General features: G+C 48.6%; 1 protein-coding gene across 1 annotated transcript; it reads left to right on the forward strand.

Annotated features, from left to right (window-relative positions):
* Positions 1-566: 566 nt before the first annotated feature.
* LOC114095782 (metallothionein-4) lies at positions 567-2,593 on the forward strand. Its single transcript, XM_027939207.1, has 3 exons — positions 567-597; positions 1,933-1,998; positions 2,502-2,593. The coding sequence occupies exons 1-3, from the start codon at positions 567-569 to the stop codon at positions 2,591-2,593; spliced, it is 189 nt and encodes a 62-aa protein (XP_027795008.1).
* The last annotated feature ends 23,261 nt before the right edge of the window (positions 2,594-25,854 follow it).

The following is a 25,854-nucleotide window of genomic DNA, read 5'->3' on the forward strand; positions in this document are numbered from 1 at the left end:
GAGGTTGGGGCTGGTTGGATGTCCCCCAGTCCTCTCTGGATTCTGCCTTCTGGGGTGTGAGCTTGGAGGACAGCTGCAAGCTTCAGGTAGGAGAGTCCCCCTGATTTCCCACCTTCTTACCCACGATAAGGATCAACTCAGGGAAAGAAAATGAGGCTGGAGCCAGGGCAGGAGCAGCCCCCATGAAGCAGGGAATAGAAATGGCAGATTATACAGTAGGTAGGACCCGGAGGCTGGATGCCTGCAACTGCCAACTTGAACCTGAGCCTGGTTCTGTGACACCTTGGCAGTGGGCAGGTAAAGTAGGTGCAGCATCTGTACCTTTTGTGGAAAACCATCCAAATGATTGTACCGCTCAGCCTCTCTGTCCTCATCTGCCTGCTCTCCCCAGCCCCCAGCCTGCAGCGTCTGGCTGGGCCGTGTGCAGGGCGTCTGGCCCCAGGGAGAGGTGGGGTGAGCTGCGGGCCCCACCTACACGGCTTTAAATAGGGAGCCTCCAGCCACTGCTCACTCAGCCTCCCTTCCTCAGCTAGGACAGCAGCGGGAACCCCCTGCACGCCTGGACCATGGACCCCGGGGATTGCACCTGCATGTCTGGTAAGTAAGGAGGCCCTCCTGGTGTCCTGGGGCACAGCACCAGCACCCTCCAGGGAGCATGCAGGACTCCAATCAGAAGTCGCCAATCAGGTTTGTCCTGGACTGACAACCTCTGGGGCAGCTCCCACCATGGTGACTTCTAGTCTGATTTGCTGGAATTGGTAGCCCTGGCACAGGGAATGGCCGAGGAGAGGACCTAAAAACTTTGGTCCTCCTAGTTGCAGATCCTGGGGGCAGCCACCAGGTTCAGGAAAAGAACTCTGGACCAGAACCTGGCAACTTGGCTTAGGTCCATTGCTGCTGCCATTCACTCATCCACACTTATAATTTCTGGGTCGTGGTTTCCTCACCTGTAAACTGAGATCACTCATTCCCAGCTGCATCCTCCCAGGGTTTCCATGAAAGCACTAAAATCATTAAGCACTTACAGATGTCAGGGTAGTTGTTAGCCACCTAAGTGGATCCCCGAGTCTTCAAAACTGCTTATCTTCACAGAAGCATGTTGATTAGAAGGAGGGAGTTCTGGTTCAAAGCCATCCTGAGATTTCACAGCCTTGGAAAATGGTATCTAAAAGTCCACAAGCCTGTCATCCTTAACAGCACATGCCTGTACCAAAAACGTGCTAAAGAGACAGAGCTTCCAGGGCTGGGGTTGTGAACTCAGTGGCAGGGCACTTGCCTTGCACATGTGAGGCACTGGGTTCAATCCTCAGCACCACATGAAAAATGAATAAGCAAAATAAAGATATTGTGTCCATGCATAACTAAAATATTTTTTTAAAAAAGATAGATAGAGCTTCCAGCATTTTGAAATGATGGCTGGGATGAGTTTAAAAAAAAAATGGCTGGGCATGGTGGCTCATGTGTGTAATCCAAGTGACTCAGAGGCTGAGGCAGGAGGATCACAAATTTGAGGCCAGGCTCAGCAACTTGGCAAGGCCCTCAGCAACTTAGACCCTGTCTCAAAATAAAACATAAAAAAGGGTTGGGAATGTAGCTCAGTAGTAAAGCATCTCTGGGTTCAACCATTCCCAGTATTACCAAAAAAAATTTTTAAATGTGGATGATTTTTATGTATGAAAAATACTAATGGCTTTCCCCACTCAATTCAGAAATCAGACAATCTTAGGGTTTGGTCCCAGGAATGTGCCTTTTAACAAATATTCCTGATGGCCTGTGACGGGAACCACTGGACAGTCCTCAACACAGGGGGATGCTCAGCAGCTACTCCCCAAGGCCAGTGCAGACACCCTGCCACAGTGAGAGTCTGCAGCAGGGCTCGCAGTCCACTCCGTCCCAGCCCTGGTGTCAAGGAGGCCCTGTCTTCTCTTGTAGGAGGAATGTGCATCTGTGGAGACAACTGCAAATGTACAACTTGCAGCTGCAAAACATGTCGTAAAAGTGAGTATGGTGACGAGGGACACCCAGGCCTGGGCTCTGGAAAGGTCTAATCCTTCATCCTCAACCATGCAGCCATGGTGCCATTGAGGGGCCTTGAACTCATTTGGAAGGGATCCGAAACATCGCTCTTCAGGGCTACAGCCCACCCAAGCACAGGGACATCCGTGGGGTTTGGAGGAGGAAGGGGACTGAGGGGAGGCTCTGTCCTGTCCAGTGGCAAAGGAGCTAACGCACCAGCCTGGTGCCTGGAGTCCTGGTTCTAGTCTTGTATCTGCCACTACCCATGGCCTTGACAACCCCTTCCCCTCTCTGGGACTCTGGCAGACTCTGGATGACCCTTGAGATTCCCTTCTCATGTCCCACAGTCTCCCGTCCCACAGTTTCTAATATGGATCAAAGCCTCGTGCTCACACTTTTCCCACCTCCTCTCAGTGATGGGAGGGGTGGTGGGAAGATGGAAGAGTGGACGCAAAGCTGACTCATTCATCTGCTAACCCTTGCAGGCTGCTGTCCCTGCTGCCCCCCAGGCTGTGCCAAGTGTGCCCGGGGCTGCATCTGCAAAGGGGGCTCGGACAAGTGCAACTGCTGTGCCTGAGACCCGTCCTTTCGTGCTGGGAGAGATCCTGGGAGCGTCTGTACAGTGCATGAATCAGAGGTTGAAACGATTGTACCATAAGTTGTGCTTTTTATATATTTGCCCAAACGTGGTGTTGGTGACACTCATGTAAAGTGCTGAGAGCAATAAAGTTTTCACTCGTGGTCGTCTGGCGACTCAGAGCATTGTTTTACCCACGCCCAGCAAGACCAAGATGGGCCGGCTCCATAGCAGACCCTGCAGCTGGCCCTGGGACCCTCCTGCAAGCCGCTGCTCGCTGCACATGCTGCCACCCTGCCCCTGCTCCAGGCTTTTTCTTGCTCAGGGACAGTCTGGGCCTCTGCACTGCGCAGGTCCTGAGCACTGGAGAGTTAATGCCCCTGGGAATAGCCTTTAACCAATGAGAATCAGGAATTGGTGGATAAATACCCAGGGTTCCTCCCTCACGTGGGACAACTCTGAGCTTGTTCTGTGCTGTCTCCTGAAAGTCTCCACTAGCACCTGGTCCCCTGCGATCACCTTCTCATGAACTCCTGTCGCACTTCCCTGTTGCCTTAGGAGTGCTTCCTGGATCCCCACCAGAAGGGAGCACTGAATCAGTCCTGAGCAGAGTCTGTGCGTAGCTAGAACAACCCCCAAGGTCAGCAGACACAGCTGGTATTAGTGGCCCTGCTTTGGATATTTGGTGACCAGGCAGATATGGACCAGGGAGGAGAAGGTGATGGAAGCGCAAGAACAACGTCCAGGCAGAACTCCCAAGAAATGATTCCTAGATGGATGGCTGAGCAGGCACAAGTCCCTGGAGCCTGGCAGAGGGGAGAGGTGGTGGCTGCCTCTCAACCATGCTGTGACCCTCCACAGCGGAGGGCACAACCCGAGCTCTGAGATGCACCACAAAGGGCCTGAACCAGCGCCTTCTCCTCCACTGGCCTCTGTCCAGCAACCTTCAGGTGCGGGAGTGGGTGAGAATGGAGCCCTGTCCAAGGTCACAGGGCAGCTCCAGGGCATCCCGTGGGGCTGGGCTCAGTTGGCGAAAGGAGGAGCAGGATTACCAAGTGCACCCTTCTCCCGGGCACTTTCACAACCTGCATGCTCATTATCCCCCTGTGGAAATCAGCTGGGCCTCCCTGGGCCGATCCTGTTCTCTACCTGCAAGTAGTGCTTTAGACTCAGGTATAAGCACAATGGAAAGGGCTTGGTGCTCCCCCCTCCCTGCTGTATGACCTTGACCAAGTCACCCAACCTCTTGAGTTTCAATTTCCTCAACTGTGACGCATGTACCTTTTTGGCAAGGGTGTAGGGAGGAACTGGGGCTGAGCATCTTCTCAAATAGTAGGGGTTTAGCGGGGCTGCAGTCTATCTTGGGCTTCGGTTTATCAGTCTCTGAGAAGCCTCCTGCCAAGTCACCCTGGCAACTGCAGACCTCTTGGGTGTCCTGGGAAGAACATGGCCCTCCTGTCTTGGTCAAGCAGGCTGGCTACTTTCCCTGCAACCTCAGGCTCAGCACCCACAGGGAAGCCATCCTGTGTCCTCCAAAAGCCTTTAGAAAAACTGCATCAACTAATCTCATTTATTCCTATCACTCCTCTGAAAGGGAGAATCAGCCCTCAGATCCTCATTTTAATAATAACATTATTAAATACCTGCCGCAGCCCGGCTGGCTGGGCAAAATAACCGGGGGGTGACGAACAACTTGTGTAGATTGATACAGCAGGAGTGGGAGCCCTTTATTGTAGGACAACAGAGGTATTTATACATTCCACACAGCTTATCTAATTAGCATAAACTAGATACATCAGTCAACCAATAAGGAATCTCCACACTTAATGGCTCGCTGGCGTTACTTCACAAACCACTCCCTCTGGCATTTTGCCAGGCGCCATCCAGACTTGTTTACAGACTCTAACAAATACCAATAGATAATATTTATTAAGTATTTACTATGTGTTGAACACCAAGCACTGTGGTAAGCAGGTTATAAACATTATCTCACGAATCCTGCATAACCAGGACAGACAATGTGGGACCCTGCCTCAGAGGGTCTGTCTCAGGTCCTCCTCCTCACAGGCTGTCTCAGGGTCCTCATTACCAGTCCTTCCCCCTCAAGCTCCTATCATTAATGCCTTGAGACCCCAGATCCCAATTCCAGAATTTGTTTCTGATCCCTTTCCTGTATCTTCCTTCTGAGGGTGGACCACACCATCAGTCTCTTCACCCCTAGGCTTGAAAATGGCCAAGGGCACTGTTCTCAGGATGGGGCATGTGTGGATGGTAATTAGATGCCCACGTTTTGATGTCTACTAGAGTGGAACAAGCCAGGTGGGAAGACAGGGCAGTGAGCTGCAGGCCAATCCTCTTCTTTTGCTTTTGTCTCACACCTTGCAAATTTAGGGGCTGGCTGCTCTAAAAACCCCGGAGGAGAAACCTGTTATGAGTTCCATTTTGCAAATGAGGCAGCTGAGGCTCAGGCAGATTCAATGGCTTTCTCCAATTTATGAGGCTTGCAAGGGGCAGGACTGGGACCTCAGTCTGCCTGACTCAGAGGCTAACTCTTGCCTATGTTGTATGAATGGGGCGGGGAGAAGGCTGCAGGCAATACCACCCAGACCCAGGCAAGAAGAGTCCATGCCTGGGCCCTGTGCTTTAGAGAGCCCACATTACTCAACCTTCAAACCCCAAATTTATTACAGAATACGCAGGAGCCTCCATAACTCAGGAGCTGGCATGTGTCTGGCACAGTGTAATCAAGTAATTCTAAACATTTGCTCTTGTTACCAACATCTCTTGGGCCCCAGGAAAACACTTCTCCATCTCTTGCCTTATGTCCTCAAAACAAAAACCGACTATATTTAAGTGCCAAGAAAATTTATGGATTGTCCCAAGGCCAATATCAGAGACCGACACTGTTTTCAAAGTGCAGGGAAGATTCGAATGGGAAAAGGGAGAGAAAATGCAAATTGAATCATCCCATCTGATTCTTTTTCTCAAAGAGCATACTTGTAACAAACAGATTCACACACTATCACTTCCTATTAGGGTGATAGATTCATGTTTTTGCTTTTCTGTGCATTTCAATTTGTGTTTCCAGGATATTCATGATTTTATGCTAACTGTAGGAGCTGTGCAAGGTAATAAGCAATATTTTGTAATACTCAGCAATTCATATTACTCATATAAATTCACATTCTTAAATGTTTTGCACAAGCACTTTGGACTGAATTGTTTGTGCACACCCCCATCCCCCACTGTTTATATGTTGAGGCCTGGGTCCCCAACATGATTTTATTTAAAGGTGGAAATTTTAGGAGGTGACTAAGAAATAAGAAGGACGTCCTCAAGAATGAAATTAGTCACTTGGATCTGTCACTTGGATCTTTTGTAATCCTTTTATTGATTTTATTTTTTAATTTTTGTCAAATTGGGCTGGGAGTAGTTCAGTGATCCAGTGCTTGCCTAGCATTTACAAGGCCCTGAGTTCCATCCCCAGCACCACAAATAAATTAAAATGTTAAATGTATTTAAACACTAAGGAACTTTCTGAATGTTTCTTTATTATATTCTGCTCTTTATCTTGTAAATGAAGTAATTTCCTGAATCTCTGATGAGTTTAAAGGGTTTCATTATTAAGCTTGCTTTCTTTAATTATTTCTGCTGCTTTGAGCAGAAAGCAAGCTCTGTGGGTGTGGGTGGGGCTTGCTGAGTGGCGGGCTTGGATTTGGCATGCGGGGTGGGGAGCTGGCAAGCAAGCTTAGCCAGGCCTTAGGGTCGAAGCTAGAAGAGGTGTCCTCTGGGGGCTTGAGCTCACTCTGAAAGCCCAGGGCTCTCCTAGACTGATTATCCCATTTCCTCAGGGAAACCCCTGGCAGTCTCAGGCCAGGGGCAATAGTGGAGCTGTACACACCCAGGCGAAAGAGGCCCACGTGACCACCACGTGGCAGCTCTCCCCTGAGATCTGCCCACCATGGCCCTAGTTTCTGCCCCGTCCCCATGTCTGCTCTCCTACCTTGTCTTGACCCACCAAAACAACACAAAATACAATAAAATCATCTACAGGCAATTCTACTACTTGATTGGAGCTATGACTTTCTGTGTGCCCGTTTACCCATCCCTGTATTCCAGAAATAAGTTCAAATCTCCCATCCACTGATGTACTGTCTGCCCCATGCAGGATTTTTATTGGTTTTTCTTTTCTTTTCCCTTTTTTTTTTTTTTTTTTAACCTCCTGCCCTTCTTTAAGTTTCTTTCAATGGATGTTGAGGAAGAAGGAGAGGTAAATCCACACGCTCTGGTCTACTGTCTTGAGCCCGAAATCTGAACTAAGCCGGTGTGTGTGTGTGTGTGTGTGTGTGTGTGTGGTATTAGGGACTGAACTTGGGGGCATTCGACCACTGAGCCACATCCCCAGCCCTATTTTGTATTTTATTTAGAGACAGGGTCTCACTGAGTTGCTTAGCGCCTCTCATTGCTGAGGCTGGCTTTGAACTCACCATCCTCCTCTCTCAGCCTCCCGAGCTGCTGGGATTACAGACGTGCACCATTTTTATTGGTAATATAGATATTTTTTTATCTTGCAACAGCCCCGCACAGCAGGGATTATTATTTCCATCCTTCAGATGAGGAAACCGGGCAGCAGAGGACGTCAAGCTCAGGCCATGAGGAATGGAGCTGGTGGGAGAGCAGTAGGGAAGCAGAGTGGCAGCACGTGGCCCTGAGCTGTAACACTGGAGCTGCGAGAGGAAACACCAAGGAAATAGAGCTCAGGTCAAGAAAAAGAGAGGCTTTCCTCGTGCAGAGCCGCCTGGCGTGAGAAAGGACTGTCAGGAGGCTCGATGCATCACCCGACTGCGGTCCTGTGCTGCCTAAGGCACAACGAAGGCTTCTGAGGGCCTGGCAGACTCAGCACGTAGACAGGCCCAACCTGGAGGGGACCAGAGCAGGGTGGGACCCGACCTGCGGAGCCCAGGTCGCAGGACTAGGAGCGCAATCCCTCGTGCCGGCTGCAGGGGGCGCACTGGGCCCAGCAGCCGATGCCGCTGAGTCCGGGAGACAGGCACCAGGGAGTGAGGGAGGTTGGTGCCGCTGATCTTGCTGGGCTTGGGGACCGCTAAAGCCCAGAAAGAGCCCAGGACCCTCGAACACGGTGGCCGCTGGGAGGGCAAGTGGCATAAACTCTCCAAAGGCCAGTTGAAGGCGACAGCTGCAAACGGCTAGAAACCACCCAGATTCACAGAGCACAAAGTTTTAAAAATAATTTGGCCATATACATGAAAGAACCATAAAAAAAAGTTCTTCTGATTTGACCCCATGATTTCAATTCTGGAAATCTAAGGAATTTAGGGCAGGAGATTGTAGAACTTGCCTGGTATGTGGGAGGCCCTGGATTTGATTCCCAGCACTGCCGGGGGGGGGGGGGGGGGGGGGGGGGGGGCGTGGATTTACCACAAATTCAGGGAAAAATAAAAAGAAAGACAATGTCACTCACAAAAATGTTCATTGCAGTGGTATGTACAATTATGGAAATCTGGAAACAATCTAAAGTCTGAATCTATTCAAATAGGCCAGGGCCCATGCACCCAATAGGATATGATAGAACGTTAAAATGCAAAACAAAAAACAGAAACCAAGAAGTGGTTATGATAAAATTCTAAACAGATAATGGGCTTCAAATCAGTTATGCAATAATTTTTCTTTTCTTTTTTTTTTTTTAAGACACAGTATCTTGCTATATTTCCCAGGCTGTTTTTTCAAACTCCTGGGCTCCAACAGTTCTCCTGTCTCAGCCTCCTCAGTTACTGGGACTACAAGCATAGGCCACTATGCCTGACTCTTAAGACTTTTTTTTTTTTTATCCAAGTTCTTTCTAAGTTGCTGAGGTTAGTCTGGAAATTATTATTATTATTATTAATATTTATTTTTAGTTGGACACAATATCTTTATTTATTTATTTTTATGTGGTGCTGAGGATTGAACCCAGGGCCTTGCATGTGTAGATGATCACTCTACCGCTGAGTCACAACCCCAGCCCCTGACCTGGAAATTATGATCCTCCTGCCTCAGCCTCTCCAGTCATTGGGATTACAGGTTGGGCTCTGAGCAAATTTAAAATAAATAAATAAATAATAAACTGCAAAGAATACAAAATGCCAAAATGAAATATGCTAAAATATAAATAGTGGTTGTGTTCGGATCACAGATAAAAGATGTATCTGTCAGAATTTTCCAAAAGTTACTCAAGTAACACATGTCAAAATAAATAAGAATATTTGAAAAAGGAAAAAGTACGTATCCTTTGAGACAGAAGGAATGTTGTATCCTAAGGAAAAAAAAGTCATGAATTTACACATACAAATGTTACCAAGATGCTTATCACAGCATAAATTATAATAGTGAAGATTTGGAAACAGTAAAATTGTCTCAAAGTAGAGGGTCAGCTAAATTAGTTGTGGAATGAGTCCATTAAAATAAAATTATAGGGCTGGCATTGTGGCTCAGTGGTAGAATGCTTGCCTAGAACATGTGAGGCCCTGGGTTCGATCCTCAGCACCACATATAAATAAATAAAATAAAGGTATCGTGTCCAACTACAGCTAAAAAAATTTTTTTTAAATAAAATAAAATTATAGGGCTGGGATTGTAGCTCAGTGGTAGAGCGCTTGCCTAGCAAGTGTGAGGCATTGGGTTTGATTCTTAGCACCACATATGAATAAATAAAATAAAGTTCCATTGACACCTAAAAAAATTTTTTTAAATAAAATTGTAGGAGTGAAATTAACATCATGGACAGAAGTTGATCATATACTGAGGAGCAAGGGAAATTGCTATAAGTAAGTATGCAGTGTAGGCTTCTAAATATTTGAAGTGTTCCATGTATTTTCTAAGTTTCCCAAAGTTTTCTACATTAAGGAAGAAAGATCAGGGAGATGAGGAGCAAGACTGAAGTGGGAAGATAGAGGTGGTTTTTAAAATCAGGGCACAAATGGCCTGAACTCTCAATTTTACTTTTGAAGACAAGGAAAGGACAAAGTATTTGAAACTAAAACCATCTCCCAAAGGTCGGGCCACCTGACTGCAATAGACACAGGCGAGATAGTACTTCCCCTCCCTGTCCATATCCAGCCTCCCTGCCCACCTGCCTTTGGGGAAAAAAAAAAAGTCCTCAATGATTTCTTGTACATGACACCTTCCTCAGGGAGGCCAGGGTAGCATGGCCGCCTACAGTCATAGACTCCGAAGTTGCCAGGCGATGCTGAGTCAGAACTTGCAGAGCCAGTCTTCTGAGTCCCCTGACTCCCTTCCCTACATGTTGGAGCTGTTAAGGATCATAGCATGCCGAAGTCCAGCTGCAGCAAAATAACCGGGGGGGTGACGAACAACTTGTGTACATTGATACAGCAGGAGTAGGAGCCCTTTATTGTAGGACAGGAGGGGTATACATACATTCCACACAGCTTATCTTAATTAACATAAACTCGATAGAGCAGTCAACCAATAAGGAATCTCCACACTTAATGGCTGGCTGGTGTTACTTCACAAACCACTCCCTCTGGCAAAATGCCAGGCGCCATCCAGACTTGTTTACAGACCCTAACAATAGCAGGGTTGTTGAAGGATAAAGTGAAGCGGGGTTGCTCAACCTTGGCCCTATTGGCATTGGGATTCCGCACACCATAGGAAGGTTAGCGGCATCCTCTGCCCCATCCGTCAGATGCCAAAGATATTGCACTAGAAGCCCATCATCCCCACTGCCATCACCACTAAGTGTGACAACCCTTGGTTCCAGACATTACCAAATTCTCTCCCACGCGACCAGACGGACTGGGTTTAAAAGGGCTGGCCGCAACATTAAACTAAGAAAGTGGCGAAAAATCACACAACACAGGCATAAGTTTTTCAGATTGAGGGCAGGACAGCTCAGCGACCTTAAGGATCAGCTTCCACACTGGAAAAAAGAGTGTGAGCCTCGGAATCCCTTTATTTTATAGCGGGGGCATTAAAGGGGTATAAGGTTTCAAGGGTGGAGTCTTGCTTCCCGATGTCCCAAGGTCAGCAGATTGATTGACATCTTGACAAATCACACCCATCTCAGGTGCTGTGTGGGATCTTAGGCAGAGCTAAAGGGGGAGGCCCATCTGCATCATGGGATCAATCCCACAGGGACTGATCCGAATCAACTGGTCCTTGATCCCTCAAGAGGCTTCTATGTACAATCCATACACAGCCCACAGACGGCTGGTGACAGCAAATGTCCCAGGAGGGGAAAAATCACCCACAGCTGAGAACCACTGAAGTAAGGTAAGGGTGAGAGAGAACTTTGGTGCTAGGTCAAGCTGCTGCCCCATCTCCATATCTGGGGAAGCTCATCAGTAAGAAAGTAGAGAAAAAGATTGGTTTGTGTAAAAAGCTGTGAGTACTATCATGCTGTGCAGACTGTTATAGCATTTATCTTACTATGTGTTGAGGTTTTATTTTGTTGGTACTGGGGATTGAACCCAGGGCACTTTACCACTAAGCCACATCCCCAGCCTCACCCCCCTGCCCCCCCAGCCCCGTGTTTTTGAGATGCTAAATTGTTGAGGTTGGCCTCAAACCTGTGGTTCTCCTGTCTCAGCCTACTGAAATACTGGGATTACAGGCATTCACCACTGTGCCCCACCTTTGTGTTGATCTTTATTAAATAGCTCTCCTCACCCAGATGTGGACTCTTGGACAAGGTGGACATTATCTTCCTCTGCTCTGTGCCTCTAATGTCTAGATTAAGGCAGTGCCCAATAAATATTTGCAATGTGAAATCCACCACTATGTTATTCATTTAGGCAAAGCAGAGCGGCAGAGGCTTCAAGGTTGCTTTGTTAATAGGTTGAATTCAACCTGACTTTTTTCATGATCCAGCCTTCGAGGGGTCGTGTTAAAAGGATTAGCCCCAATTCAGACTTGTTCCATCCTCACATTGATTCATTCCCCCAGTGTTTAAAGGACATTTCAGGTGTGCAGGGAACTTTATTATGCACTCAGATGGGAGAGGAGATGTCGGGAGCTGCCCTGGGTGCAGATGCCTTTAAGTCCTGGTACACCAGGTTCTGACCAATTATTGCCTTCAGTCTGGCACAGAAGATCCAGGTAGCAGTAACTTGGGCATTACCCCCCACCTCTTGGATAATGGGGCCTGGCTCCAGGAGTAGGTGTCACCTGGGGAGGTTGAGCTACACTGACCTATTCCTTTGTAATCCTACCCCTTGCCTCATTTGAATGGCTTCTTCCCAATAAAAGGGACATGCTCCTCTCTCTTTCCCTGCCTTGCCCCCCCCCCTGTGGGAGCTACAGCTGAGGAGAGATCACTGAACCCAAAGAAAAGGTACTTTCTGTGTCTGGGTCTTTATTTATTCCCCAAATTCCCTTGGAGTGACCCTGATCAGACGAGACAAGGAGGGAGCCATCCCTCTCAGTTCCCATGTTCGGGAACCTCAGTCTGTTGGAGAAAAGTCCCATCTCCTACAGGAAGGAAATATGTAGACAAGATCCAGGAGTTCCAAGGAGTGCCGGTTCCAAGGAGAGGATGTCTTGCTGCCCGCAGGAATGGAGAATTCCTGAAGGAGGTGGCATTTGAACAGGATGTGTAAGATGGTAAACAAATGGACATTATGTGCAGGATAGTCCAGAAGAAGTAACAGGAAGCAGAAGCACAGAGACAGGGAACCTTGGGATATATTTCTGAATTAACATGATCACATTTGATTGGCGCAGGTGAGTGGGAGAGTTGTAAAGGCAAGCTAAGGGGAACTGGGTGTTATTTGCTAACCCCAGCTCCTTGAAGATTTCTAAACAGGAGAGTAAAACTAGGGTTACTGTTAATTGAGCATCTACTATGTGTTGAACAATATGCATGAAGAATTTCCTTGATGTTAATCATAACCCAAGAGTTAAATATATTAATATCACCATAGAATAACTGAGAAAAAACTGGGGAGAATCAAACTCTGCTCTGTCTGACACCAAAGTCATTGCTTTTTAAGAATGTCAGTCTTCAGGCCACACACTTACAACCATTTGATGCTTCACAAAAGTGCCAAAAATGTATGTCGGAGAAAAGACAGCCTTTTTAACAAATGGTTTTGGGAAAACTGGATATCTACATGGAGAAGAATGAAATGAGATCCCCGCATCTTTGCACAAAAATCAAATAAAAATGTACCAAAGATTTAGGAATTAGACCAGAAACCTTGCAATTGCTAGAAGAAAACATAAAGCCAACACTCTGACACATTGGCACAGGCACTGACTTCCTCCACAAGACCCCTAAAGCTCAGAAATAAAACCAAGAATCAGTAAGTGGAATGGCATCCAGTTACAAAGCTCTTACACAGCAAAGGAAACGATGGAGAGAGTGGAAAGATACCGCAGAATGGGAGGAAATCCTAGCCAGCTGCTCCCTCTGACAGGGTTAAATCCAGAATATAAAAAGGACTCAAAAAACACGGTGTCCCCAAAGCAAATAACCCAATCAATAAACGAGCAAAAGAATGAAACAGACATTTCTCAAAAGAAGAAACACAAATGGCCAACAAATACATTTTTTAAAAAAATGGTTACTATGTCTAGCAATCAGGGAAATGCCAATCAAAATTACACTAAGATTTCATTTCACTGTAGTCAAAATGGTGATTTTTAAGAATATGAGTAATAATAAATGTTGGCAAGAATGTGGAGGGAAAGGTTCACTCATACATTGTTGTTGGGGCTGCAAATTAGTACATCCTCTTGGGAAAGCAGGAATGGAACCACCATATCCATATCGCCCAGCCATCCCCTGCCCCGTATTTATTCAAAAGAACTAAAATCAGCCTCGACAGTGATACAGTCATTACCATGTTCACAGAGCACAATCCACCAGTGAGACGGGCCGACAGGAGCCTGGGCTTGGCGGTACAGCCTTCCAGTTATCACTGCATTGTGGATGCTTCTGTGCTCTTATTCTTGAGTTGGCCCAGTGCCTGCCCCTCCGTGTCCTGTCCTTGCCTTGCTCACCCTGGGTTTCAGCAGTGATCCTAAGGCTCCTGAGCACCGTGCCAGGGGCACCATCAGCCATCAGATGAGGAAACCAGAGACAGCATGAGTCTTGGCCAAAATCACAAGGTGACCTCTGTCCCTATTACATTAGAAGGTGGTTCAGGGACTTAGGAAGCACCTGTGTTGCAGAGGTTAGGGTCAGGGGCAAACATCAGGAACCCGGCCACCTTAGGCACTCCTGCAGATGGAGGCAGCTTTCCCTGACTCCTTTCCCCCAGTGCACCCCATCCCACCCAGGACCAAACTGGAGCAGAATCTCCTGTGGCCTTAGCATCGGCACAGTGGCACCTGGCTGGGGAGACGCAGGGAGGGAGTGGAAAGAGAATTGGCCGCCAGAATGGATCTGTGTGCTCAGGGCACCGGCCTGGTGGAGGGCAGTGTTCCCCTGATTGCTGTCCTTGAGAACCACCTAATTTTAGTCATGATTACATATCAGCTGGTCTAGTATTATCCTGAAATTTATTTTAAAAGGAAATCTTGTATCACTATTGTTGGGGAGACACGGGGTCCTTTGCCATAAACAAGAGGTAACCATGGAGATAAATACAGAGAAAATATAAATATAGCAAACCCATAACAGTTGTAGCCAGGTACCGAGGCCTTCTGAGGCTCCCTCCCCTGTCCTTTCCCTGACTCCTCTGCCCTCTCTTTCAAAAATAAAGGGGGTGGGGGAGCAGCATGGGAGACTGCACTGAAGACATCTTAGCACCAAGCTGAGTCTCCTTGAGATAATCAGGAAGGTTGGCAGGGAACCAAAAGGAGAATCACCATGTTGTTATGTGATTCAAGATTGATTTATTAAAACCATCTCACTCCGGAAAGTTAGACCAGTGGGATGTGACTTGAAGTCAGGAGACATGATTCAAATTCTAGCTTCATTACAACCTTGCTATATGACTTTGGCCGAGACCCATGTGGTCTCTGGTTTCCTTGTCTGTTAAAATAAGGAAGTTTTCAGAAAGGAGACTCTGGATCACCACTCAAACTCTGGGGTAAGTGGGACCAGGATAGGACAGGGAGTGATGGGGCATTTACCAGATCAAGGGTAAATTGATCTGAGGAATCAGTAATCTGGTGACCTTGGGAAGTCAATTTAGGAAAGGGTAGAATTTAGGCACCCAGAACCTCGTTATTACCACTCACAATGACTACTTCCGATTCAGAGACTTAGTCTCCTGCAGATGAGAGTGGGCTCCCTGTCACATTGGAAAGATAGGCTTGGTCTGCTTGGAGTGGATGGTTTATGCACACAGGGGAGTGTGAGGTCAAAGTTCTGACACCCTTTGATGTGGGAGATCACACACAGTATCATGGGCCAAGCTATGGGTTGTCTCAGGGTTGTGGCAGGTCACAGAGGGTCTGAGTGGGGCATTTCCAGGGACTGTGGGCCTACCATGGAAGTGGACTTTTCTAGTTGCATACCGGAAAGTTCCGTGATTCCATGAAGTTGGCACATAAAGTATCAAAGTATAATCAACTGTCTGAGAGCCAGTGCATAGCATGCCTAAAAACTGGAATTCGTGGTGAATTGAATTAAAGATATTGGGGTGGGCTGAATACCGTGGTACTTAGAGTCAAGTTCTGGGTCTGATGCCAGGATAGTCACTTAATCTCCCTGAGCCTCAGTTTCCTTTCCTACAAAAATGGTATTCACAATGTTTAACGTTTACATCCTGTGCATGTACGAATATGTAACAACCAATCTCACTATTCTGCATAATTATAATGCACCAATAAAAATATGAAAGGGTAATAGCTAATGTAAGTCAATGAAATAATATGTGAAATTCTTAGCTTCACATGATGTTCAATATGGCGCCCGGTGCACAGTAAACCCCCAGCTGATGAACCCAGCCTAATTCCATCTGAAGATTGGGAGCCATCTTGTCACAGAGTCATGAAAAGTTAATTTCTGTTTTACTATAAATTTCTGTGATTTCTAAACTTGTTTGGAATTCCTGCCTGTGCCTTGAACTCACCCATGCCTGGCTCCCCCTGACCAGATAACAACCCTCTCTGAAACCTCAGTGGCGTCTCATAAATTCTGATGTTGGAATCTGAGTTTATTTCTTACCTTGAAATGTCAAGCCATGTAGATCGTAAAGCTATTATCTGCCTTTGTATTATGCTTATCAAAATCCTGTTATCTGTAAGTTCTCAAGACACCCCCCTTTGCAACTTTTTGTGCTATACAACCGTGTTCCTAGAGAGCTAGGGTGCTGATCTCCAGCCCGGGGTTTTGGGAGAGACAGTCCTGGCCAGCTCCTGTGTACACAAATATAAGCTTGCTTTAATTGATTCAAAAGTGGAGCCTGTGGTCTTTTCTTTGCGTTATGGTTTAACACCAGCAAGTGAAGCCACTGTCATTTGGTCAACCCATGTGAAACTTGAGTACAGACTAGGGACAGTCCACAAAATTATTTCTAGGCAAGTTGGAGCTAGAAACCATGAGCCTGCTGGACCAGTGCCCCTTCTCCAGTTTCATCTGTGGACAAAATTGCTCGTTAAACATTTATTCATTGGAGAGTACTCTAAGAAAAGACTTTATTTGCAGATAAGCATATTTGCCAATTCCTTTTTGCATTCCATTGTTTACCTGGGTTCCTAAAATCCTGGCCAACTGTTCAGTCCCAGGATAGTAAATTGGGAAATTCTTTGAGAACGAATCCTACACTGGATTAATTTCAACTAGGTGTGGGACTTGCTGGGCTCTTAGCTTTTTTCTGAGATCATCTGGGGATTTTCCACCCCTTGGTTGGTGTGACCCTGAGTGATCTCCACCCTGCAGCTACTAGGTCCTGCCCATTGGCCCCAATCTAAGTGAAAAGATCCAAGTCTCAGTGAACAACCTTCTCCCACAAAGCCTGAGAATAATGTGTGACTCAGGTGGCCCAAGCCGACACCCACAATACTGCCATCAAGTGGAGGCTACTATGTTTAGGGAAACTCAGAGCTGAGGCTGACTGTGAGGCTGAGTGTCACCCAGGAGCTCTGAGAGCCAAGGCTCCCTGCAGGTCCTCACCTGGCTTCCTCATGTAGAAAAGATGAGAGCCAAAGTGGCTAAAGGCCCCATTGTGTTTTCCAAGTGCCATCCCATTTAAACCCCTGACAAATCTATGAAATAGGAACTAACAGTATTCCCATTTTCCCCTGAAGTGACCCAAGGCACAAATACATTAAGTAACTTGGTAGTCATTTACTAGTACATTGTTGAGAGCCACAGCCCAAGGGGCCCCAGCAAACTTCCAGCTGATTGGCTCACCGTGGCCCCAGCAAACTTCCAGCAGCCAGCTGATTGGCTCCTCTGCAGTGATGCTCATTGGGCTGTTTCCCCACCCTTTCAGACCACAGAGCTGCTCATTGGGGGACTCTTTTGGCTCCGCCCACACGACCCAGCCAATTGGCCTCAAGAGCAGGAGGAGTGGGGGGTTGAGAAGCTCCCTGGAAGCCGTGGTGGCAGTTGGGCTCTGAGGGAATTCCTGAAGGGCTCATTTGGTGTGGCCTGTGTGTTCTAAAAATAAAGTTTGTTTCTGCTTGACAAGTGGCTCATGAATTGTGCCCAGCCAGACTGCGGCAGTACGTGGTAGAGTCCCCGTGTGAACTCAGCTGGCATATCTTCATTCATTCATTCGTTCATCCATCACTCATTTACTAAGTGTATCCTGTATCCCAGGCACTCTTACAGGCACTTCAGTACGTCAGTGAACATCAACAATGGTCCTGCTGTCATCTGCAAAAGTTCTAGCAGAAGGAGACAGGCAATTGGAAGCATTTCAGATACATAAGTCATTTAATTTATTAGAAGATGTTAAATGCTATTTTTTTAAAAAAAAGAAAGATTAAGCAAAGTAAAGAGGATCAGGAGTACCCGGAAGTTGAGGCCCTGTTATAATTTTATTTTTTATATTTATTTATTTATTTATTTATTTATGCTATCAAAGAACAGAATTATGACAGTGTAATTTAACGATCCTAATTGGCTTCATTTTATTATTTTTTATTTTTTTAAGAATTTTTAATATTTATTTTTTAGTTATCGGCGGACACAACATCTTTGTATGTGGTGCTGAGGATCGAACCTGGGGCGCACGCATGCCAGGCGAGCGCGCTACCGCTTGAGCCACATCCCAGCCCAATTGGCTTCATTTTAAATTTTAAAATCAGGTAACACTTCTTCCCATAAAACAGAATCAGTTTTCCTATGAGCCAAGCACTCATCAAAAATAATTTGATGATTAACATCAGATTATTTATTTTGCTTACACAAAATAAGGACAAGGGAACTTCATTATTTCACCAGTTGAGAATGGCTGTTCTCCCTCCAATCCAGATTTCTCTTGGAGGTCCAGATATGTCAGCTTGGTTTGATTGACTCCATGTTTTGTTTTGGTTTTTTTCCCCCTGGAATACTTTTTTTTCAATATCTATTTTTTAGTTGTAGTTGGATACAATATCTTTATTTTTATGTGGTGCTGAGGATCCAACCCAGGACCTTGCCCATGCTAGGCGAGCACTCTACCGCTGAGCCACAACCCCAGCCGCTCCCCCTGGAATATTGTCTCTACTGAAAAATTGGCTTCACAAAGAAGGTGGCAGCAGGAAAATTTCAGAATCCAAAGCTTAAAAATAAGTCTTGGGCAGTGTGGGGTCATTTTATGTCTCTGGGGGGGATCATCCAGTGTCCGAGGCCTGGGGACAGAGGCAAAGTCCCCAGCCGCCCATCTAGGAGATGTCACTCTCAGTAGCATCTGGTGTCCTGACCAGGATGACGGTGGGTAAGGAGCAGCAGGTCACAGGGGCCCCCTGACCCTCTGGGAGACAGAGTTGTCCCTGGGCAGACCCCAGGGCTGAGGGTCAGCAACCAGGGGAGAATCAACAACTGTCCCCGCCTGTGGTCCCTGAGGTCCTGGGGCAGGGATGCAGGAGGCAGCCAGTGTCACAAGATGTCCCCTTCCCCAGCCAGGCCGGGCGCCTGGCTAAGCGAGGAGAAAGACAGTGTCCCTTCTCAGGGCCTGGCCCCTGCGCCTGGTCTCACTTCCTTGCCAGCACCACCTGGAAGGGGAGGAAGTGACACCCAGGAGAAGGCCGGGAAATGAGGCCACCGTCACATTCAAGTTCAGGGTGCGACAGCTCAGTCTGCCTCTCAACAGGCCCCATACTCGGCTCCCCTTCATGGGCCACATCCCTTCTGAGAGTCATGCCCTACCCTTTATAGGCACAAGGACCCAGAAGTTCCAGGGACACGTCCATGTTTAGGCCCTCGGATCCGGAAGTTCCTCAGGCATCCATGTTTAGGCCCCCGGATCCAGAAGTTCCTCAGACGCACGTCCATGTTTAGGCCTTGGCATCCGGAAGTGCCTCAGGTGCAGGTCCATGTTTAGGCTCTAGGATCCGGAAGTTCCTCAGGTGTCCATATTTAGGCCCACGGATCAGGAAGTTCCTCGGGTGCACATCCATGTTTAAGCCCCCAGATCCGGAAGTTCCTCAGGCATCCATGTTTAGGCCCCCGGAACTAGAAGTTCCTCAGGCGCACGTCCACGTTTAAGCCCCAGGATCCGGAAATTCGATGGGTACACGTCCATATTTAGGCCCCTGGATTCGGAAGTTCCTTGGGCGTATATCCATGTTTAGGCCATAGCATCTGGAAGTGCCTCAGGTGCAGGTCCATGTTTAGGCTCTAGGATCCGGAAGTTCCTCAGGCATCCATATTTAGGCCCACGGATCTGGAAGTTCCTTAGGCATCCATGTTTAGGCTCTGAGATCCAGAAATGACTCAGGCATCCATGTTTAGGCCCCCGGATCCGGAAGTTCCTCAGGCGTATGTCCATGTTTAGGCCCCTGGATCTGGAAGTTCCTCAGTTGCACGTCCATGTTTAGGCTTTAGGATCCGGAAGTTCCTTTAGTGCACATCCATGTTGAGACTCTAGGATTCGGAAGATCCTCAGGCGCCCATGTTTAGGCCCCCAGATCCAGAAGTTCCTCAGGTACACGTCCATCTTTGGGCCTTCAGATCCGTAAGTGCCTCAGGCGTCCATGTTTAGGCTGTAGCATCCACAAGGCCCTGCTATAATTTTAAATAGGCTGATCATGGTGGGCTTCACAGGGAAAGCAAGATTGGGGCCAGGACAAGCAGCTAAGAAAGAAGTGAATCCGGGAGTTGCCTGGATGTTTGGGGGTGGAAAAGCACAGGCACAGGGATTTGGACGACGAGATTTCACATTGTGGAAATGGGCTCAAGGGGTGCAAGGGGAATTAAGGGGGGCAGTGAGGGGACCCCTGGAGCAACACATCTACATGAAAGGCCTCTCAGAGGTCACAGAGGTTGAGGCCTGAGGGGCAAAGGGCCCAAGAATGAGGGGATGTTGTCTTTCTCAATATCTCAGCATTCCAGCTCAGAAACCTGAGAGGCCACAGGGAACGAAGAGAGGTGCCTGGATACAGAAACCCAAGGGTCGGGGCCTAGGAAGGGCAATAGGAGGCCAGAGGAAGAATGAAAGCAGGGCTGTGGTTGTGGCTCAGGGGTAGAACCCTTGCCTAGCGTGGGTGAGGTTCTGGGTTCCATCCTCAGCACCACTTTAAATAAATAAATAAACGTCCATTGACACTAAAAAAAATACTTTTAAAAAATGAAAACAAATGAACAGTCACAAATCTGGTGCTAGAGTTGGGGGCTGAGAACCACCAACCACCTTGGGCTTCAAGTTCAAGAGATGTTAAATGACCTCATCTCTTCCTCCGCCTCCTCTATATCCCCCTCCTTGTTCTTCTCATTTTTTATTTTCTCCTTCCACTTCACTGTAACTTTGCCTCATGGACCATTACATGGTGGTCCTGCAAAGAACAGTTTGGGGAAACTAGCTAGCTCGGCCCCTCTGTGGAGGCTGTTTGGAGACCTATGGCCACTAACAATGGGGGAGAAGGGTTTCCAGCTAAGAGTTCATAGAACTTGCCCAGCTCCTGTTGGGAACCGAGGCTCGGCTTTGCATAGGGACAGTCGGAGCCATGCTAAGTCTCTCCATGGAGTCCCAGTATCCCCTTCTCTGTAAAACCAAACTCTGAAACCTTCCTTGGGGAGCAGTTTGAGAACCCCTCCAAAGAGGGAGAGACGGGGTGCCCAGGGGATGTCTCTTTAAAAGGAAGTGAAAGTAATGGTGAGAAAGGTTTTGAGAGCCTTTGAGAGGACATGTGGAGGAACTTCCACTCTGGGGAAGGCAATGGATGTTCCAGCCACCTAAGGATCCTGACCCTTCTGGTCTCCAGTTTTCAAACACTGTATGGCAGGCACCTGGAATTATCTTGTTTTTTTTTTGTTTGTTTTGTTTTGTTTTACTCCCTTCCTAAGCAAGCTTTGTACCTCAGATAAACCCCAAGACAATTATGTGAAGGGCCCCTGCACCACAGGCGGGAAAAGTGAGGGCTTCCTGCGGGAGTCACCATGTGGTCGCCATGTCTGGAATGCCACACTGCCCAGCCTCCTATTTCTGCAGCCTGTGACCCCTTGTCTCTTGCTTTTCCTTTGCTCCTCTGGTTCCTGGGTATCGAGTGTCTTCATTTTCCCTGTTGAGTTTACCGCCAGCAAGGACGTGAATGGCAAATCAGTGTCAGAAATAACATTTCCACCCACACAGCCTCCTGACTCTCAACATAATGTTTCTGACTCAATTTTGGGCTCTGGAGGGCAGCGGCCTGCCCTTTCCTCACCCAGGGTTATGGTTTAAATGTTTTCTTCTTGGGGCTGATTTCCCCATTGTGACTGGTTCTTCATCCAAAACTGGCCCTAGCCTTTCTTTGGGGCCCATCATAATGCTCGATTTCCCCTGGCCCCCAACTCTGTGAAAATGTTGGCAAGCAAGGCAGATTTTTGAAACGTCTCAGAGGGACTAAGGAGACAGTTACACTATGGACCACACAATGGCATTTTAAAATGCTCTTAACAGAGTTCCTCTCCTAGCCCTGCCCCCTTCTTCTCTCCTCTACCCCAAACTTCGGAGGGGTGGGGGCTCCTGGATGACCTATCTGTTGAAGAGCAGTTTTCTCTCACTCTGCTTCTCCAGGGATCACCCTCATTACCCTGCTCAGCTGTGAAGGATCCTCTTGGCAGGCTTCCTTGGAAGGTCCTTGTCCCACCGCTGACCTTGGCATATGATGTCAGAACTCCAGCAACCAGGAAGTGGGGGAGTTATTCCCCAGAGCTGAATCTGGGTCTGGAGTTGGAGTAGAAGGTAATGGGTCCCTGTTACCTACAATGTAAATAAACTTCTTCTCACTTTGCATTTAAATCCCCTATCTAAGCATTGTTGTACCTAGGCTTTCTTCTGTAAATAGAAAAATCTTATGCGTCTTCACTGACTTTGATAAACCTCCTTCCTGGATGAATGGGGGAGGGGTGATGGCGACAAGCCCCCACTAATAATCTCTCTGAGTACTTAAGTTCTGAGTTCTAGGCCTTGTTCTATCTCAGGCTCATTCTGGGACCTAAGAGGATCTTCCTTTCGGGCCTCCTTTTCCTAATTTGTATAACGGAGCAATAGGAGTCACAGATCTCAAGGTGCTGGGCAGAATGGAGGCGGAATGGAAGACGATCCTTGTCCCTGCACGTCAGGCTCAGTGTGATGGGTCTCTTTCTGCCCCCAGCTCAGCACCCCGTTTGGATAAAACTGGCGCCAAAATTCCAGGATATCGGGGGCACAAGGCAAGAAAGGGTTGGAAAATGCACAAAACATCTTTGCCTCCCTCCACTTCCAGAGATGGTACGTGCTCACTTCCTCTGGCGGTGGCTGCAGCCGCGGCCGCGTCCCGGGTGGTTCCCAGGGCGGGGAGCCGCCGAGCACTCGGCTGCAGGGCGGGGTACCGGGAGAGCCGACCCGGGCACAGCGTCCGCAGCGCGCGCAGCGGGGACGGGGGGACACTTGCCGCAGTACGCCGGGACCCGTGCGCACAGACCGAGAGCGGGCGTTGTGCGCAGGGGCGGGCGCCCAGCGGGCTTGGCATGCGCGCCCCCGCCCGGGGCTATAAAAGCCTTGCCACCTGCTGCCACTAGCCACGCAGTTCGTCCACTTACTGGAGGAGCCAAGTCACCGTCTCCAGTGCTGCTTGCCTCGACATGGACCCTGAGACCTGCCCCTGCCCTACTGGTGAGCCCCCGCCTCCCTCCTGCGGCACAGCGCACCCCTTTACCGGCAAAGAATCCCACGCCCCATGCTCCGTTCAAGGACACTTGGGGGAGGGGCCCCTTATTTCCCATTTGGAACCTCGTGAAGGATGAGGATGCCCATGTGGCGAAGAGCACGGGATCCGGCAGCCCATCTCCTCCTAGGCCCGGGGCCACCAGGGTTTTACCGCATTAACCCTTCCTGTGGCGTCACCCACTCTAGGTGGTTCCTGCACCTGCACCGACTCCTGCAAGTGCGAGGGATGCAAATGCACCAACTGTAAGAAGAGTGAGTGCACCCCCCGCCGCCATCTCCCCCGCCCCGCACCTCCCCCCCCCCCGCACCTCCCCCCCCCCCCGCACCTCCCCCCCCCCCCCCCCCCCGCGTCTGGCTGGATACAGAGGGACTCCTAGGCTCCGCGTCCAAACCTGCAGGTAGACGTTAAAATACAGAGGCCCAGAGACTGATGCAGTGGGGTTGCGATGAGACCTTTTTGCCAATTCCCAGAAGATTCCAGCGGGCAGCTGGGGGTGGAGAACAGCTCCTCTGGTCCAACCTCTGTCATGGAGCCCGCCCTTCAAAAACCCAGGTGCCTGGGGAGGCCATGAGCCAAGCTGGGGTTAGCTCGGAAGTTCCAGTCCTTGGTCCCTCTCAGGCCTGTGGATGCCCCTCAATTTGGCCTCCCCACCTCTCAGCAGTATGAAATTCATAGAGGGGACAGGAGAGGGAAGGAAGGCTGACTTCTTCCACTGGGTGCAAGAACAGGCACAGATCCCTTTGGAGTTCCTGACCCCCCACACTGCACCATCCCAACTCCTCTGAGTTGATCCTGCAAGGCCTCTTCCAAGACCATTTGCCTGGCAAGGTTTCTCCTCAAGGCCTAGCCCTCTCTGAGCCTGGGCCTCAGCTCAGCATGACTGGCACCCACCAAAGGAGCTATGAGCTGGTGGGAGCCGGGAATACTCCTATAGAAGCCCAGTATGCAGCTGGGGCACCATAGGTGCTGAGTCAGACCAGGTGTGAGAGAAGGAAGCGGGCAGCCACCAGCACAGGCTAAACGGGGATGACTCCCCACCTCCCAGCACCTGTCCCCCTCCCCTTCCTCTGCTGGGGACAGATGGGAGACATCAGACGAGCACCCCCATTTTGTCCGCAGGCTGCTGCTCCTGCTGCCCTGCGGAATGTGAGAAGTGTGCCAAGGACTGTGTGTGCAAGGGTGGCGAGGGCGCCGAGGCGGAGGCAGAGAAGTGCAGCTGCTGCCAGTGAGGACGTGTCCCTCTGGGTGACTCGTGTGTGAATAGTGCCCGGTGGCTCAGGGCCATCTCTGCCATGGTGGGGTGTGGCTGTTGTCCCCTTCACCTGCTGCCCACTGAGAGTGACAATAAACCTGATGAACAGCATGAACCAAGCCCTGGTCTCTTCTTAAAATGGGGAAGGATGTGGAGAGATGGGGACCCACTCCAAGGTACCCTCCAGTTAAAAGTGAAATCCAGAGGCTTGACCACTGGTGTGCACAGGGTGGGGATGGAGCCCCGAGGACAGTACATTCCCTTCCACTATCAGATAGCACCTGATCCTCCTGCCCAGCTCTGGGGAGAGAGCAGAGACCAGATCCACCAAAGTTTGCCGCTCCAGCCTCCAAACTCACTTGCTCCATCTGTACAGTGGGGCTGGTACCGCCAGACCCAAGTACCCCCAGACCCAAGGGCTTGTGATTCTGGAACTCTCTAGTTGTTCCCGTGAAAATGTCTGTTTTCAGAGTCCTTGGAGGAGAATCCAGAGGCCTGGGGTTTATCTTGGCACACTGTGGGCTCTGTTACCAAGGCCACCTCCCTGAATGGCTGGTCTCCCCAAAGCGATTGTCCAGCTCTTCTTCAAATGTCACTTGGCAATTTGTTGCCTTCTTTGATCCAGGGGAAGTAGGATCATAAGAGCTTTTATCCGCAGTGGTTGTGGTCTGATCCTTGAGGAAAGAACTCCCAGACCTACCTGGGAGTAGGAGAGAAGGGAAAGATTGAATTCTGGGAGACAGACGTTTCCCTTTAAAAGAATAAAAGGAGTCAAACACAAACCTTTTCCTCCAGGTTAGTTTCTTAGGATTTTGCATTCCAGACTCAGCCACCACAGTTACCATTATTTTTTATCTAACAGGCTGAATTTAGAAAAGGAGAGTGTGTAAGAAGAGCCAAGCCAGTGTTGAAAAGGAACAAAAGGGGCTTGCTCTAACGGGCTAGCACTACTTGTTCCAAAGCTCTAGGAAGTGGGGTTGGCTCAGGAATAGATCAGTTGACAGAGAGGAGGGGCCAGAAACAGACCCTTAAAGCCAAAAGTAAGAGATGATGAAGTGTGTGTGTGTGTGTGTGTGTGTGTGTGTGGTGAGGATGCACTAGTCACCAAAGGACTACCCTTGGAAAATCATGTAGAAAATAAATCTGAATTCATCTACACACCTAGGGGCAAAAGTCAAAGCTATGAAAGAATGTGGAAGGGGGAAGATAGGAGGAGGATTTTTACTTTGGGTTCTTAAAGACACATTAAAAAAGATTGCTGGGCTGGGGTGGTGGCTCAGTGGTGGAAAGCTTGCCTAGCATGTTTGAGGCACTGGGTTCAATTCTCAGCACTGCATATAAATAAGTGAATAAAAATAAAGGTCCATCAGCAACTAAAAAACATTAAAAAAAAAAGATTGCTAAATCTGAGATCGCCTTGTGCTAAATCCTTTAAGCACCTTATCTTACTGAAATTATAACTCTAGAAGAGCAGCATGACTGTTCTACCCATTTCACAGATTAGGCAATGGGGTCTGGGAGGATTTGCATGAGGTGCATGGCTAGATTGTGGCGAAGCCAAGATGTGGACATAAGCTGCCTAACTAAAGTCTAGTTAGTTAAACTTGACTACAAGTTGTTCTCTGTCTACTGGCTGGCCTGTGGCACAAAAAACAAAGCCACGGCTGGGGATGTAGCTCAGTTGGTAGAGTGCTTGCCTTGCACACACAAAGCCCTGGGTTCGATCCCCAGCACCCCAAAAAACAAACAAACAACA

Source organism: Marmota flaviventris, chromosome 18 (assembly GCF_047511675.1).
Source record: "Marmota flaviventris isolate mMarFla1 chromosome 18, mMarFla1.hap1, whole genome shotgun sequence".
Classification (NCBI taxonomy): domain Eukaryota; kingdom Metazoa; phylum Chordata; class Mammalia; order Rodentia; family Sciuridae; genus Marmota; species Marmota flaviventris.

What these genes read in the sequence shown, in the direction of transcription:
- LOC114095782 (XM_027939207.1), top strand. Translation starts at nt 567, where the DNA reads ATGGACCCCGGGGATTGCACCTGCATGTCTG. An exon ending in GGATTGCACCTGCATGTCTG is followed by an intron (nt 598 to 1,932) that starts GTAAGTAAGGAG and finishes CTTCTCTTGTAG; the next exon opens with GAGGAATGTGCATCTGTGGA. An exon ending in CTGCAAAACATGTCGTAAAA is followed by an intron (nt 1,999 to 2,501) that starts GTGAGTATGGTG and finishes TAACCCTTGCAG; the next exon opens with GCTGCTGTCCCTGCTGCCCC.